This window comes from Bufo bufo, chromosome 3, assembly GCF_905171765.1.
Source record: "Bufo bufo chromosome 3, aBufBuf1.1, whole genome shotgun sequence".
NCBI classification, from domain to species: domain Eukaryota; kingdom Metazoa; phylum Chordata; class Amphibia; order Anura; family Bufonidae; genus Bufo; species Bufo bufo.
In genome coordinates this window covers 657,244,893-657,263,368 of record NC_053391.1, presented here as the reverse complement: position 1 = coordinate 657,263,368, position 18,476 = coordinate 657,244,893, and the positions used below count along the sequence as shown (strand labels likewise).

Genomic DNA, 18,476 nt, shown 5'->3' with positions numbered 1-18,476 from the left:
GATATCTTTGTGTCAGAAAAAAGAAATGTATGAACTTGGCAATCAAAATCTCCAAGTTCCTGCTCATGAACACTGAAGACGGGTACATGCAAGTAGTGAAAATGGAAAGGTGATGTGAGAGTAGGGGAACGGAAAACATAGTAAGGAGAACAGTATGAGCCATAGGCCATATCCCTGTGGAAAAGTAGAAGTTAATCTTTGGTAAACTGCAGTAAAAGTCAACCAAATTCACGACACCAAAGATGGAATTAAAGAAACCAGAGAACCATAAACTTTAGAAAGTATGATGTATTTGGAGTTCCTTTCTTGTGTTTGGAAGACTTCATCCTGGTAACCACTTGGGTAATGCAGGGAGATGGATGTCCGCCGGCATCCCGGAGGGTATCTCCAGTGGGGTGATTTCAAGGGAGTCTCAAGCTGTTAATCTTGCGGGCTTCTTATGGTGATCTTTCCTCCTTTTACAACTGCCACCCCAAAAGGGAACAGCCACCCGAAGAGGGGTTTGCAGCAAGAAAAAGTTGAAGTTGTCAGGTCTTGATATATGGTAAGCAGGAATCCGTCATGGAGGAGCTGCTCTGTCTCTCTTGCACTCCTTAAGATGGTCGCTGTATCTATGTAGTTCAGAATGCCACATATCATGTCTTGTGGTGGGTCTAGCACCTTGGGCCTAGGTCGGAGGGCTCTATGGATTTCTAAAGTTATTTGCTGCAACCTTTATTCACCAAGTAAAGACATGAATATTTATTTAGCTACTTTTGGGAGCGCTTTATGAGAAACTCTTTCAGGCAGGTCCTCCTTATATTTCTCTTTTTGCTTCTATTTTCTTGATCTTCTATACTGAGAAGAGCAGAAATGTTTTCTCATCAAAATTTAACATGGCTGCTTAGGTGTCCACAGGGGTTTGTACACGTTTTCCCAAGTGATACAGGTCTGCTTTAATGTCGGCTAGTTCTTTTAGTACAGGGGAAAGGGAGCTTTTTAACGTTTTCTCTGGGACTTGCGAGGCATGCTGACGACATCTTGAAAGGGCGCACTGGAGAAGCCGCTGCTTTTTTCCTCAGGTATTTCTCCATGTCTGGTTGGAATTTCTTAGAAAAAGAGGTCTCTGTAGTACCTCTGAGCTTATCTATGCCTATTTTGTTGAGCAGATTGCAGGGAAATCTGGCCCTTTATTGTGAGGAACTCTAAGTTAAACTGCCATCACATAGGGGAGGGGAGTCAAACCCTGACCACCCCCTTTTCAATCCTTTGTCTTCGGTCCTCAATAACCAGAGTCAATTGCAATATACATGTGATATATAGCAGGAGCCAAATTAGCAGCCTGCGAGCGTCCTTCCCTCACTGCGCCTGTGCCGAATGCTGAACGGCGCAAAATTTCACCAGAGCACAGGGCTGGCAGACAGATGCAAGCGCTGCCTGGCCCTGGTAATCAGGACTTGGAGGGAGGAGACAAAGGTGGGAGAACGGAACCTCTAGGAGCAGGATCAATACCCTCCCTGCTCCTAGAGGCTAATTAGCATATTATAAAAGTTAGGTATAGCTGACATTAGCACATCACTAATGTCAGCAAGTTTAATATGGTTAAAGTTTAATATAGTTAAATCTGGTGACAGAAATCCTTTAACCCCTTTAGGACACAGCCTTATTTCACCTTAAGGACCAGGCCATTCTTTGCAAATCTGTCCAGTGTCACTTTAAGTGGTGATAACTTTAAAACGCTTTGACTTATCCAGGCCATTCTGAGATAGTTTTTTTCGTCACATATTGTACTTCATGACACTGGTAAAATGAAGTAAAAAAAAAATCATTTTTATTTAGAAAAAAAAACCAAATTTAGCAAAAATTTGAAAAAAAATTGCAAATTTCCAAGTTTCTATTTCTCTACTTCTATAATACATAGTAATACCTCCAAAAATAGTTATTACTTCACATTCCCCATATGTCTACTTCATGTTTGGATCATTTTGTGAATGAAATTTTATATTTTGGGGATGTTACAAGGCTTAGAAGTTTAGAAGCAAATCTTAGGGACCAGTTCAGGTCTGAAGTCATTTTGTAAGGCTTACATAATAGAAACCACCCAAAAATGACCCAATTCTATAAACTACACCCATCAAGCTATTTAAAACTGTTTTTACAAATGTCGTTAACCCTTTAGGTGTTCAATGGCAAATGGAGATAAAATTTCAGATTTTTTTTTCCATTTTAATCCATTTTTTCCAGTAACAAAGCAAGGGTTAACAGCCAAACAAAATGCTATATTTATTGCCCCAATTCTGTAGTTTGCAGAAACACCCATATGTGGCCGTAAACTACTGTACGGGCACACAGTAGGGCGTAGAGGGAAAGGTGCACCGTGTGGTTTTTGGAAGGCAGATTTTGCTGGACTGGTTTATTTACACCATGTCCCATTTGAAGCCCCACTGATGCACCCCTAGAGTAGAAACTCCATAAAAGTGACCCCATTTTGGAAACTACGGGATAAGGTGGCAGTTTTGTTGGGACTATTTTTAGGGTACATATGATTTTTGGTTTATCTATATTACATTTTTGTGAGGCAAGGTTACCAGAAATAGAAATTCAGAAATTTCATCTCCATTTGCCAATAACTCTTGTGGAACACCTAAAGGGTTAACGACGTTTGTAAAATCAGTTTTGAATATGGGTGTAGTTTCCTAGATAGGGTCACTTTTATGGAGTTTTTACTCTAGGGGTGCATCAGGGGGGCTTCAAATGGGACAAGGTGCCAAAAAAAAAAGGCCATCAAAATCTGCCTTCCAGAAACCTATACGGCATTCCTTTCCTTCTGCGCCCTGCCGTTTGGTCATACAGCAGTTTACGACCACATATGGGGTGTTTCTGTAAACTGCAGTATGAGGGTAATAAATATTAAGTTTTGTTTGGCTCTTAACCCATGCTTTGTTAGTGGAAAAAAACGGATTAACAAGGAAAATTTGCCCAAAAATTGCTTTTTTGGCGCAGTTTTTTTTTTTTTTTTTACCGTGTTTATCTGAGGGGTTGGCGGGTAATTTTTCCAGAGCATATTCTTACGGACGCAGCGATACCTAATATGTCTACTTTTTATTTATTTATGTTTTACACTATATTATCTTTTTATAAAGAAAAGAAAAACCATTTTAGTATCTCCATAGTCTAAGAGTCATTTTTTTAAAAGTTTTTAGCCGATTATCTTATGTAGGGGCTCATTTTTAGCGGGATGAGAGGACGGTTTTATTGGCACTATTTTGGGGGGCATATGACTTTTTGATCACTTGCTATTATAATTTTTGTGATGTAAGGTGACAAAAAAAAACTTTTTTTTGCACCGTTTTTATTTTTTTATTTTTACCGTGTTCCTCTGAGGGGTTGGGGGGGTATTTTTATAGAGCAGATTCTTACGGACGCGGCGATACTTAATAAGTCTACTTTTTTTTAATTTATTTTAGTTTTACTAAATAATATTTTTGAAAAATGTTTTTTTTTGTTTTAGTGTCTTAAGTCTGAGACTCAGTTTTTTATCCGATTGTCAGTGGCTAAATTGGCATATAAATTTAGTACTTCATGGAAGTGTGGTACTCCCTGAAGCAACCAATAATGCAGAGGCCCGGATGATCGGGGCACTTGTCACATTGAGTAGTGGTGTCCTTCCGTATCCCCCTCCTGTGACACACTCTGCACCTTTTTTGGGTCCGTCCCTTCTTTCCAGTAGTTGGCCAGGGACGATCCGGGCGCCTCCAGTTCCCGAGGTACTCCGGCCTGCTCTTTCCCGGTCCGAAAATATCAGGGCCTTGAGGACTGCCTCATAGAACTGAAGGAATGTCCCTGTGTTGCCAGCGCTCCGGGACAGCACAAAAGAGTTGTACAAGGCAACATGCACCAAGTAGACCGCAACTTTTTTGTACCATGACCGGGTTTTGCGCATAGCATTATATGGCTTGAGGACTTAATCAGAGAGATCAACTCCTCCCATATACCGATTGTAGTCGACGATACAATCGGGCTTGAGGACCGTTGCCATGGTACCTCGCACAGGGACAGGGGTGATGCCGTTACCATGAATTGTGGACAGTACAAGGACATCCCTCTTGTCCTTATATCTGACCAGCAACAGGTTTCCAGTGGTAAGGGCACGGGTCTCACCCCTGGGGATAGGTACCTGGAGGGGGTGGGCAGGGAGGCCGCGTTGATTCTTCTGCATGGTCCCACAAGCAGACGTGGATCTGGCGGCGAGGGACTGGAACAAGGGGATACTAGTATAAAAGTTATCCACGTACAGGTGGTAACCCTTATCTAGCAGTGGGTGCATAAGGTCCCACACAAGTTTCCCGCTAACACCCAGAGTGGGGGGACATTCTGGGGGTTGAATACGGGAATCTCGCCCCTCATACACACGAAACTTGTAAGTGTACCCTGAGGTACTCTCACAAAGTTTGTACAGCTTCACACCATACCTCGCCCGCTTTGAGGGAACATACTGGCGGAATATGAGTCTCCCCTTGAAAGCAATGAGAGACTCATCAACCACGACCTCCCTTCCAGGTACATAGGCCTGTACAAATTTGGCCCCAAAGTGATCGATGACTGGCCTGATTTTGTACAGGCGGTCATAGGCAGGATCACCTTGGGAGGGGACATGCTGCATTACCTGAATAATGCAGGCATTTCCGGATGGCCTCAAACCGGGAGCGTGTCATGGCCATACTGTAAAGTGGGGTCTGGTAGAGGACGTCCCCACTCCAGTAATGCCTGACACTAGGTTTCTTGACTAGGCCCATATGCAGTACGAGGCCCCAAAATGTCCTCATCTCGGTGTCCAGCCACCGGGCCTAGCCAAAAAAGGAGCCCGGGTGTTGAGCAACGAACTGTTGGGCGTACAGGTTCGTCTGCTGCACCATTAGATTTACCAGTTGGTCACTGAAAAAATGACTAAAATAGTCATATTCAGTGAAGCCCACTGTGGAAATCTGGTTTCCTGGTTGGCCTACAAAATCAGGAATCACGGGCTCAAATCGCTCTGGGGTATACCAGACAAGTTCACCGACAGGGGGCTCCGGTGGATTTAACTGGTGGGCCGGAAAACGTACGAGCCCCAGAGCTGCTCGTACTAGGGTGGACCACAGGGTCCCTATCATGGCGGTCTCCTTGCTCCGCCTGGCGGCATCTCCGCCGCCTTGGGGGCTCATAATCATCGCTAGAAGATGAGGAGGACGCGGATGACAACAGGAAAGTGGGGTCATCCTCGTCCTCACTGGGACTCTCGGACTCGGAGGCAAGCTGGGCGTATGCCTCCTCGGCCGATAACATCTGGCGGGCCATAGGGGAGTGTGTGTCTGCGTGTGTGTGTGCGTGCGTGTAAATCTTTATTCAGTGTGCGTGTGTGTGGGGGCACGGGTGTTCTCATACTTATCCCTAAAACTAACAGAAAAAAAAAAAAAAAAAAAGGGGAAAAAATGTGAAAAAAAATTCAAAACCGCTGATCAACCATCCGAAGTTGATCAGCTGTGGGGTGTGCGATGCGCTAACAGTGGCCGGACGCTAAGAGTGCCGGCCACAGTCAGCGTATGCACCAAAAAATATAAATAATTGCTTGCGCCCAAAAAAAAGTTAGGGGGGGGGGGCAGGAAGGCAAGTTGCAGCACCCCGGGGGGGAAGGGGGGGTCTAGGGTCACACAGCTGTGCTGTGGACCTCAGACACCCGATTTAGGGTGATGCAATCACAAACTTTTTTTTTTTTTTTACTTCCACTAACTTTCCCTTTATTATCCCTGCCTAACCCAACCTTTCCCTAGCCTTTCCCTATGTACCTGATTGAACAGATGGGGGGTGCTGGGGCACAGATCGGGTGCTGGGCACAGATGGGGTGATGCCTAGACAGATGGGGGTGCTGAGAACCGACGACGTGCAGCGGCTCTCTCCTCGGCTCCCGGACACAAAAGGAGGAGGAGAGGAGCGTTGCTAGCATTTGAACCTCCCGCCGCCCACCCACCTACCAATCAGAGGCGATCCTGAGAGGTGATGTAACCATCACCTCTCAGGATTGCAGGATGGTGATTGGTGGTGTATTATCACACCACCGATCACCATCCTGTTCCGGGTTATCGGGTCCCTAGAGACCCGAATAACCCGTAAACGCAGCAAACCGCAGGTCTGAATTGACCTGCGGTTTGCTTCGATCGCCGACATGGGGGGTCACAGGAGTCCCCGGCGCATTTAGCCAAGGTGCTTGCTCAATGATTTGAGCAGGCACCGGGTTCCGATCACCGCCCGCCGGTGATCGGAACTATACATGACGTACCGGTACGTCATGTGTCCTTAAGTACCAGGACAACATACCATACTGGTACGTCATGTGTCCTGAAGAGGTTAAGATGAACCCCTAAGCCACGTTTTCCACAGACTCTTGCCCATTCTAGAAAAAAAAAATCGCTAGTTATTATGTATAACTTATAATGTGAAGACATTATTAACAAATAACCATGCACACCACCATAGCTGAATAATTTCTTACCTGGTAGAGATTTTGACCACTTCACAACACAGAGGAGCTGTCGTTCACACAGCTGGTTGAGGCTACACAACAAAGCACTAGGTGTTTCTGGCTGAGTGTTATCATACCCTGCATATACCATTTCGGGCTCTATGCTTTGTAGTATGTGCAGCAGTTCTGGGATATACTGAATTTCTTGAGTTGGACTTATTGATAGTCTCCGGGTCAGAGCCTGCTGACTTTCGAGAGGCCTGGCCTGCTGAAGGACCACTGTTTCCATCTCTCTTCCTGGTTTCATTCTGTTAAACTTTTTGAACTTCCGACCTAAAGTAAAGTATAGAGCAAGTTTAATGATGTGGCAGACAAACTGATAAAATACTTTCTTTATTTGAGAACCCCTAGCTGTAAGGGTTGGCATTTAATGGTAATTAGGTAAGGTTTACACTGGCAACACCAATCAGACACTTAGCACCTATATACTGTATTTCTACTACTAACTATGACGTCATATTTTCACATTATTGATAATGTGTCTTCTGTTTTCAACAATATAAAACATATGTTACAATTTGCTGCAAACCAGATAATCAATTAGTTAATGGCATTTTGTTAATTCCCAGAGGTAATTACTGCTAATGCATCTGATTCTGCTGTGACTAATGCTTAACTTCAGGATAATTATAATTTAAATCTTTTAGGCCTCTTTCACAGGTTCGTGACAGAATGGTCAAAGGTTCATCTGCGAAGGATCCGTGTGTCTGTTTTTTGCCCTCCGTGTCTTATCTGAATTCTACATACACCACTAGGCAGAAAATGGAGATCCAAAGCATCTCCTGCCAATGGTCCGCGAAAACCACTGACAGAACACAGATGCCATTGTGTCAGTGATTTTGAGGGACCCATATCCTTTGGACCTTGTATTTTGGACCAAAATAGTGCATGTCCCAGTGGTTTTTTCATTGACTCACCATCAATGGAAAATCAGTGACGTGTAAATAAACACTTTAAAATCAATGGGTACGCGTTCTGTCCGTGGAAAACATCACAGAACTGGTCCATGATTCATTGACGTGTGAAAGAGGTCTTAGACTGATAGAGAGCGGACTACAAGATACCATATTTTTTTGGCCCATAAGACACACTTTTTCCCCCCAAAAGTGAGAGGAAAATGGCAGGGCCTCTTATAGCCCAAATACTAATGACCACTTCCATTATGGAAGTGGTCATTAGTATGCAGTGAGGGAAGGGCTACACAGGCCCTGTTCTGCACTGTGTCCTGACTGCGTACAGCATCAGGACGGAGTACACGTAGGAGCGCACTATGATCTGACGCTATGCGACATCAGGTCACGGGGCAGTGCAGGCTGGAGGAAGACCAGAGAGCCGTGAGTCCTGGATCTGCAGAGTGGCTGCGCCATCAGAAGGAAGCAAAGTAAGTTTATTTTATTTTTATCTTTTTAATGTCTGATGGGGGCAATATTCGAATTCGCGACATTTCGCGAATATTTGGGCGAATATTCGTAATAAATTTGCGAATTTGCGATTATTTTCTTGATTGCGAAAATCAACAATGTAATATGCACATATTGCGCGCGCAATACAGGCGTGGGTCACTTTTGCTACATTTTTCTGGCGGCTACAAGTTTCCTGAGACTGGAGAAAATGGTTGGCACGGCAGAACATTACAATGGCTTTATATACAGATAGAGTGCTCCCACTAATTATCTGTATTATATATAAAAGCTATCTATCTAATGTAATGACACAGGAAAGCACAGAGCACAGCAATGTCACTGCTCTCTCTCTCAGGTCTCCAAAATACTGCACACAAGGGCTGCTGGGGAGGTTCTTATATAGTAAGGGGTGGGCAACTTTCCTATTGGTTGCTAGGGATGTTGCTCAGACAAAGACATTGCAGCCTTCTCATTGGCCCACAAGCAAGAAGCAGAGAGGGATCATGGGTTCAGATGAAAAAAATCTAGAATATTCGCGAAAACGAATATATAGCACTATAATTCTAAATCCCCGCAAATTCTCAAAGTGGCGATATTCACGATTAAATTTTGCGATTCACTAATCAGAAGCTGATAGAGGTTTGATCTAAGGCTGATGGGGGTCTGATCTGACACTGATGGAGGCTAGAGGGGTCTAAGGGGGCCTGATCTGAGGTCTGATTGAGCATGGGGGTCTGATGAGGATTGGGGGCCTGATCTGAAGTCTGATGAAAAGTATATATATATATTTTATTTTCCTCCTGTAAATCCTAAGTGCGTCTTACAGTCTTTTTGAAAATATGTTAACAGCTAATGATATACTGTATAGTGATGATCCAGGTGCCATATTAGGGCACTTAGGGCATTAATATAAGTTAATGGGACCATTCCAACCCTTTCATATGGCTTTAATTTCTTATGGGTTTTTTTTTGTTGTTAAATTCCATATGAAATAATTGTGAATGCTCCATTAGATGTTGTACTATTTTAAGCAAGCACCATATGGCGGCACACAGAGTGCTCTTATGCTGTCACATGGAAACCCTAGGCCTCTGTAAACACCTAAAGCACAGTAAGTGTGAAACCAACACTGAAGTAATGTCATAAGTCTGAGTCTGGGGACCCAGCACAGTCTCTCTTTGCTCCTCACAGTTAATCTCAACTGGACAATTGCCTATATTAAAGCCATCATCACAGTTCTTCACTTTATTTTGAAGGGTAGTCCCATTTTGGACATTTAAAGCATATTGATAAGATATGACGTAAATGTCTGATAGGTTCAGGACATACCCCTGGAACCGGCTCCAATCTCGAGATTGGGCACACCGTGCAGATGCAGCTTTCTTTATTTACCGCTATGGGATTTATGAAAATATATGCATGTATAATGTGCAGAATGTTCTCTGTTTATGGAGGGCCCCGTTCTTGAGATAGGAGCAGTCCTAGTGGTGGGGAAATTTATGGAATAACCTATCAATATGCCATAGATGTCCGGATGGACAAACCTGTATATCGATATGCCCTAAAGAACACATGAAGATTGTTTGTCCAGTTGGAACAACCCCGCACGTGTTAGATAAAAAAATGAAAGTAATCGGTCCCATAATCTCCTCCTTTCCTTTAATCCTGTTTTGTATGTAATTGTAAATAAAACTATAAAATATATAAATAAATCTCTGCATATCCCAAGAGATTGGTCATGTTTCCTTCCACCTCCTCATCTCTGTCCTGTGTCTGGCCATAAGACAACTGGCTGTCGCAGGAGCCTCCCCACTCTGCCCTTGTCACTGTTTTCCAGGAGATCATGCCCACCCCCCCATCTTTTCCTCACATCTGTTCTTAGTCTGTCTTTGACTCTGATTCCCAGGAGATGTCATGCCCCCACCCTCTCCTTTTCTCCTCTGTCCTGTGTCTGGCCATAAGACCACTGGCTGCAGCAGGAGCCTACCCATACGATCTTCGCTAAGCACCAGCCCTACGTTGTTCATCAGATGGAACTGATCAGGACTGTTGTTTTCAGGCACATGCAGAAAATCCTGCAGACTGACAAACTTTTTTTCGTTTTCACTTGTGTTATTCATTTCTAAGTGCAATGTTCCTTTAAGGATCAAAGACAGCAGCATTATACATGTGGACATAAGCAATGTATTCAGTGACTTATCTACTGCCTGCCTAAGAAGGTTCCTAATACCAATGATTCACATGTCACATTTACACATAGAGGCATATCAAATATATCAGCCGACACCATTTTATTATGGACTTATCAACCACGTGTTTTCCTCTAGGGTCTCATAAAACTGAATGATGTTCTAACATTTTCTGGCCAGTGTGTTCAGATCACGCTGCCCCGGATCTCAGCTTCTGTGCGGTCATAAACACTTTTCCTTGCCAGCGAAAAACAAGTTGACTGAAATTTCATCTCCTAATGCTATATTAATTTTACAAAGCCTGTCATCATGTCATGGTTACAGATTTGTCCACCGTTACCTTAGCTCAAATTTGGTTAAAGACTTGGAATTTCTAATGAAACTGATTCAATACAACATTGCAGCATGCTGGCAAACCTTTGGATAGTTGTGTGGTTGTTACGGGAGTGGATGTGGATCTGTGGTCCCTACCGAACTACTTGGGCTTGGGGTTACTTAGTTTTCCTGGCAGCCCTATGGTAAACCCCTGTACAGGGATCTAAACTCCACTGCAGTGGAACCACCAGGCCACTACCTCCTGGAGTAGTCTTTGTTCAGTAGACTGTTGACGCACAGGGCCCAAGAGACACCAGTGTGGAGCACTGAGGAGTCAGGCAAAACTTTTGTCAGGAACAGACCGAGGTCAGGACGAAGGTCACCCCCAGGCGAAACGCGCGTCAGGGTTGGCACCATCCCGGAGAAGGCAACTGATTCTGTCCTTTATATACTTGGATTATTTTTTTACACTTGCACTTTAACTTGGATTTCATCTTGTTGGATTAGTATGAATTGCTACCATTGTGCCCCCTTCCGGTTGATGCCGCCATTTTTCTGCACTTGTTTTTAATATATGTATTTATTCTTTATGAATTATGCAAATAAAGTGTATTATTGACTTCATGCGGTCTGGCAGTTTTTTTTATAGGTACTTATATTGTTGTCTTTTTTGTGCCATAGGCATGTGCTCATTGAGCAATACATGGTAGTCACGTAATGTGAGATCTCTCAATTTTTATTATTAAGGGTTGAGCCTCTATTTTGGTTCGAGGTCAGGACAGGCAGAGTTCGTGCAATTCAAATATGACAGGGCAGAGAGTTCAGGTTCTGTATGAGGAATAGGCACAGCTCTGTTCAGGCACCGAAGGATCCAACATAGGGACACACAAAGGTGAGTACACAGACCGGCAAAACAAGACAAAGATACTAGACAATTAGAACCTATTGCTCAGGCAACAACCCACAGAGGAAAGTGCCTAAGCTGGCCAACCATTGGCTGGAGATGACTGAGGCGGATGGAGACTGACCCTTTAAGAACCAGAGGAGGTGCACTCATGTGCCCTACAGTTGAAGAGATTCAGAGCAGGCAAGTAGCAGGTCTAAGTCTGTGTGCAGTGGGCATAGCTGCTCTGGTGGATGTATAGTACCTGCTGGGAGAGTACAGGAAGAAGTTGGCAGGGAAGAACCGCCATGGAAACATTAGAGAAGGAAAATTGAGCATCCTGGTGTGTGTGCCCTCCAGGGGGAGACATGCAGAGGTGGGAGCAGACCATTGGCATGACAGTCAGTGGCTGTACATAGTCACAAATAGGATAGACATCTTGTGACACAATATAAGGAAATTATGTTGTTCTGAAAAGCTGGTTATCTCATGACACACATATACCCAGCTGTGAGGAAAGGTATGGAACAACACAACTGTGTCTGTAAGCTACCCGCATAAACATTACAACATACCAGATATATTATACATACAGAATAACAGAACTGGATTCTTCATTTAAAAAGGAGCTGTCACCTCTCCTGATATGTCTTTTTTAGCAATTACTTGCATTTCCCATGAAATAACAATTCTGAGTCATCTATTCTTATGGCAGTCATCTATTATTCCTACTAGATACAATATCAACAAAAAGTATGATCACTGGCGCTATTTCGCAATGCAAGAAACTGACGGTACCGCAACCGACTAAAATAATTGCAATATGAAAAACAGTATTGTTTCTGCGCAAACTATCAAATATAAACCGTCTCTTAATTGACTCCTGTTGAGCTTCAACTCGTTTCGAGAAGTATCGCTTCTCTTCCTCAGGGATACCATTCTCCCATTACTGCTCCTCTATAAAAGTCCTAGCCAGGTTCCTGGGTGCAGTTATGGAAATTCATGTCAGTTGTCTCGGTATACACATTTGTGACCTTTTTAGTTGTCAAAAGCAAACAATTCAACCTCACTATTGAGGCCGCACGGAGCTAGACTATTAAGATTAAAATCCACCTAGTTTCTGCTCTCGATTGATATTTGATTAAATCTCCTCCTCTTATACTCACTGTAACTTTCTCAATACCACATACAGAGGACCCTTTCCCTTTCCCCCCATGTACCTCAGAATAGTGTCTTGATAAAGGGTGTCCTTCATATTTTCGCTCTATGTTATATATGTGCTCCCTTACAAGTTCTTTTAAGGGTCTTTTGGTTCTACCAACATAAAATTTCTCACATGGGCATGTTATTATATATATGACCCCTTTAGTATGACATGTGATATGTTGTTTTATTGTCTGTTTGTAAAGACCCTTATCTTTTATTTCATAAACCGGTTTTGTACGACCTAATTTTCGGCAGCTCATACATTTTTTACAAGGAAAAAAACCTTTTGGGATCCCTATATTACTACTCGTTGTTTTTACTGTTTTAACAGTTGGTGCAATCATATTGCCTATATTTGGGGCTTTCTTGTAAATGAATGTGGGATTTTCTGGAATCTGTCCTCCAATAATTTTATTGGATATCCCAGTAAAATTTAACTATATTTCTAAGTATACTGGATTGATTATTGTAACCTGAAATAATTGCAGGAATTATTGATGTATTATCACAAATATTTTGTTTATTCATTTTATTACTGTCTACGTTATGCTCAATTAGTACTTGTCTATCAGTGTTTCCTACTTGTAACGGTCACGTCCACACACACACAGGGGGAAGGATAGTGACCACTGCGCTCCACCCTCACCCCTGGCCCTGCCTACTTGCCTCACAAGTCCTGATGACAGGGGACAACTGGACGGCAGTCCCTAACTTAGGATATGTGCAGGGAAGACAAACAAGACAAAATACGGAACATGAACGGACCGGGTCAGAACCAAGAGAGCTACGCAGTACAACGGATTAAGCAAAGAATGGTCAGGAGAAGCCGGGGTCAAATACCAGGAGAGTAGCGAAGTACAAGAGGAGTCCTAAGAGAGTAGTCAGGTGGGAGCCGAGGTCACAATACCAGGATGGATGCGCAGTACAGGAGGAGCAGGCAGAGGATCGTCAGGGAACAGGATCAGGTAAGTATTCAGTAGTCCAACAAATAGCCAGGAACCTAGAAATTAACAGGCAACCTGTGGCCAGCAGGCTGCCTGTATTTATAGTGGGGAGTGAGGGTCATGTGACGTGGCCAGCGTCACATGACCGACAGGCCAACCAGTCGAGCACCGAGTGATCAGCTCGGCACTCAAGGCAGACTAGGAGCAGGGAGCCACCCAGTCAGCAAAGCCGCCCTGGGAATGAGGTCAAGCACAAATCCTCATTCCCAAAGCTAAGCAACAGGTCTGCGGGCGATGGGGGACCGAGTGCACCTTTGGAACCCCGTGACACTACTACTTCTCTTTGTTTATTGAGAAGGTGTATCCTTTGATTTCAAATGTATTTAGTAGTATATTTTATTTGCTTCCTGTTCAAAGTCCTCTTTTTTGCTACAATTTCTATATAGTCGCATGAACTGACTTCTGGGTACATTTAATAGCCATTGTGGCAGATAACAACTAGTCATGGTAATAAAGCTATTGGTGTCAGTGGGCTTGCTATATGTCTTAGTATGTATAGTGCCTTCTTCAATAAAAATAGTTAAATCCCAAAAATTAATTTCAGATTTATTATTTGTAGGAGTAAATAAAAAAAAAAAAAAAAAAAAAATATTTATAACCTCAAATTTTTTTAAAAGAGATTCTTCTCCTCCCTTCCAAATAAAAATAATATCATCAATAAAACGGCGCCAGAGGATGAGATCCACACCGAGTCCCCCAGTTGCGAAGATACAATCAATCATTCTCCCATTGGGCGACATATAGGTTAGCAAAACTCGGTGCGAAAATTTTTATATATTTTCATCAGACCTTAGATCAGAACCCCAGTCTTCAGCATACCTGAAATCAGACCCCTAATCTTCATTAGACCTAAGATCAGATGCCCAAATCAGACTATTAATCTTCATGAGACCCCTAATTCAGTCCCCAATCTTCATCAGACCTCAGATCAATCCTCCAAATCAGATCCCCTATCTTCATAAGACCTCAGATCAGACCCCCAATCTTCATCAGACCTCAGATCAGACCCCCATTCTTCATCAGATCTTCAGACCTCAGATAAGACCCCAAATCTCGATCAGATCTTCAGCCTTTACATCAGACACCCAAATCAGTGCCCCAATCTTTATAAGACCTCAGATCGGACCCCCAGTCTACATAAGACCTCCAATCTTCATCAGAACTCACATTAGACTCCAATTTTCATCAGACCCCCAATCTTCATCAGATCTTCAGACCTCAGATCAGATACCCAAATCAGTCCCCCAATCTTCATCAGACCTCAGATCAGACATAGAATAAATAAAAGAACTTACTCGCCACTCCAGTGCACTCTTCCTCCAGCGCTGCACCACGACCTGACATTGTACTGTGTCAGATCATAGTGCGTGCTTACATGCACTATGTCCTCATGCTGTATGAGGTCAGGACACAGTACGGTGCGCCACCGGCAAAAGACCAGAAAGCTGTAAAGTCAGCACCAGAAGCACTTTATTCACCGCTCCCTGGTCATACTGTGTACTAATGGAAGTAGTCACTTGTAGTTGCTTCATAAGATGCACTGCCATTTCCCCCGTTATTTATTTATTTTACTCACTTGTACAGGTGAAACTCGAAAAATTAGAATATCGTGCAAAGTTCATTTATTTCAGTAATGCAACTTAAAAGGTGAAACTAACATATGAGATAGACTCATTACATGCAAAGCGAGATATTTCAAGCCTTTATTTGTTATAATTTGGATGATTATGGCTTACAGCTTATGAAACCCCAAAGTCACAATTTTGAGGTACCCTTTGCTCAGGGGGTATGGATTAATTAGCTGACTAGAGTGTGACACTTTGAGCCTAGAATATTGAACCTTTTCACAAAATTAAAATTTTAAGCTGCATTAATGCAATTCCTTTTAATTTGCATTACTGAAATAAATGGACTTTTGCACGATATTCTAATTTTTCGAGTTTCACCTGTATAGCGCTGACATATTCTGCAGCACTTTACAGATGATATTGCCACTTGCTGGCCCCAATGAAGCTCACAATCTCAATTCCCCATCAGTATGTCTTACAGACAATAAGATATTTTGTTCTTTTCCACTCACACCATGTATTTATGTTGGTATTTCTCCAACTGATTCAGATAATAAAAGTTCAAATTATTCTCCTCACTTGGAGCAACAATATGATCAGAAAAATACAGGTACATAAAAACTATGATCAAGTCGTGCTTCCTCACTGCAGGGTATAATGTTATAGTGAAGAGGCCTGCGGTTAGCAGTAACACTTGGGAGATGAAAAATATAATGAAACATATGGGTAGAAATATAAAAATGTCATTTGTGGTCCTTTTACTAGAGTGCCACCTTTTTATGACACCCTAGAATAGAAGCTACACAGAAAGTTATCCTTTTAGGTCCCTTGACCATCAAAACCCCCATGAGGGAAAGCAAAAATGGTAGTTTAGCTTTTCTGCCTTCCCAACCATTAGATACACAGAGTGAGATAGTGACTGGAAAAGTTGATCAGGGATTGTTATATTTGTACAAATGTGTACTAGGCTCTAGGAAGTATACAGTATATCTCTTCCAGGGAAAGATGGATAAGATATAAGAAACCCAGGAAAGGCAAGTATCCCTAGCAAAGAGCAGTTTGCTAAGGGCTTTGGTAAGTCCTGTTTTCGGTCTTGGATTTTTATGGAATGATGGGCAGGTTGGTAGAGGGGCTGATCATTCCTTTCCTGGCCAGTACATGTTTTCTTTCTAACAAAGTCCAGCTCATTACTGGGCTATTAAGCTGCGAGGTGTGCACTAGAGAGAGAAAGCCATTTGGGGAGACAGAACCTGTCTGAGAAGACTGTTACTGTGATCGGTAGTGTGAAAGGGAATATTTACTCCTGGTGTGAGGTAAAACACGTTAATGTAATTTTTTTAAGTGGTTGATAGTAAGCCACTGGTATAGTAAGAGAAGCTCATAGGTTTAGTGTTATGCTGACGGCCCCTGTCCACCACTGTTCTGCTGTCCCAGGAAGGCCATCACTCCACTCTTCTTGTGTGTATTGGGACTAGTGCTCAGTGAACTTCCTTTCAGCATTGCGGGAGTTAATCCTTCCCCTTTGCTCCCTGTCCAGCTGCTGATCATTCTTCCTATTTAGCTGGACTGTGGATCCACCTCCTTTCCCGAGCTTTGAGGTTTTCTAGTCTCTAGTAACCAGTGAAGGTGTGATCTCATGTCTGACTACCCGTGTATACCGTATCTTGCCTGTCTACCGATTCTGCTCCGACCTTGGAATTGCTATCTGGACTACGCATGTACTTAGCCTGCCGTGACCTTGGCATTGCTACCTGGACTACGCATTTACTCAGTCTATCCTGACCTTGGACTGTGTTCACACCACGCTTTTTGCCTAAATCCTTGGTGCTTCATTCACACCAGTGTCTCTTGATCCCCATGAATCAGCTGTCAACAACACCAGGACTACTCCAGGAGGTAGCATCCTGGATGTTCCCTGCAGTAAAGTCCAGATCTCTGTGCAGGTGATAAAGGGTGAAAACCAGAGAACCGCCAGGACAATGCCCTTAGGTCTAGCCCAAAGTCACACTGGTTAGTGGGCACAGTGGTTGATGTCTGTTTTGGGGCCTGAATGTAAAGGCTAGACTCCGGTCTTAGTCCATGTCCACTGGCGCTTGATGTGCCACTCCTCTAAATAACTTAGGTGCTTTACCTGCGGCCATGCAACTTGCTTAAATCTACGCCAGCTCCATTGCTGGCGTACATTTAAGTTATTTTCTACGCCAAAAACAGGCATAGAAAATGATAAATGAGATGGGCTGGATGCCCCCGCACCCTTTTTCCACCACCTCGGAAAATTGGCGTGAGTGGGGAAAAGTAGCAGATTTGGCTGCAAATCCCCTTACGACCAAATTTGCAACAAAAGTTTGCCAAAAAGTGGTGCACTTAATATAATAAATGACTCCTATATGTTTATTTTGTGCAACTGTCGCTGCCTGCATTTGATCCCATTTTACCCACCACTACGGAGGCAATTCCCACAATAGGTATAGAATGCAGGTGTCAGAAGCAAACCCATCGATCATGTGATTGCTGGGCACCAGTTCACATGATCAAGCCTAATGGCACTCCATTCATTGAGATCTATCATCAGATCGGGGATTCAGTGACCACCATTCACCAATTTCTAGCCTGCAAAACCTCCATAAACTCTGATGGAGAGGTGGTCACATTTTCTACAGAAAGAGCCAAGATGCCTTCATGATTAGGTGAACTGAACCAGGGGAGTCACTGGAGTCAAGGCCCCCGAGTTGTGCCCCACACTGAACACACATTTATGGCATATCCTATGGATAGGTCATTAATGTACATTAATGATGGGAATACCCCTTTAAATAACTGAATGAGCCTTTACCGCTAACATGTTTGCTGTGTAATAATCCCTAACGGCAGGGGCAGATTGGCCATAGACCTTACAGGGAAATTTCCCGGTGGGACGATGCCCAGGTGGCCACTCAAGCCCTTCTGATAGCCACAAGTCACGTACATAATGATATGATGCTTACCAGCCACGGGTTCTCTTCTGAACTCAACGGTATTACCGTCCTCAAGATGGTGATACAATTGGATAATGTGGCAATGGCATCAGTAATTTGTGCTGCACTGTGGTATTTGATTCTACTGAGGCGGTATTTTGTGCTGCACTACGGTATTGCTGACCCTAACTACTTGTGTTGTCCCTGCCTACTTGTGTTGCCCCGTCTTCAGTCAATTTGGACCCGCCTACAACTTGGGGCCACTTTAAGTTCCCAATCCACCCCTGCAGTGAAAACATCATCACACCTGGCCCTGTCAAAGTGCAGAGGACACGGTAGTTGCAGAGAGAGCAGAGCCTCTAGGTGTAATGGTAACGCCCCTGTTGCTCCTAGAGGCTAATTTGCATATATTAAGA

The 18,476-nt window shown here is 43.4% G+C and overlaps 1 protein-coding gene across 3 annotated transcripts in view; it reads right to left on the bottom strand.

The window, feature by feature from the left end:
* The window catches only part of PGR (progesterone receptor), a 121,546-nt gene that overhangs the window by 33,652 nt on the left and 69,418 nt on the right, over window positions 1-18,476 (bottom strand). For 2 of the 3 annotated variants that reach the window (XM_040426300.1, XM_040426301.1), the window contains exon 4: window positions 6,509-6,811. The exons of the other annotated variant lie outside the window; for it this stretch is intronic. In XM_040426300.1, coding sequence (XP_040282234.1) covers window positions 6,509-6,811 — 303 coding nt within the window. The remainder of the gene's footprint in view (window positions 1-6,508; window positions 6,812-18,476) is intronic. 3 annotated transcript variants of the gene reach the window in all.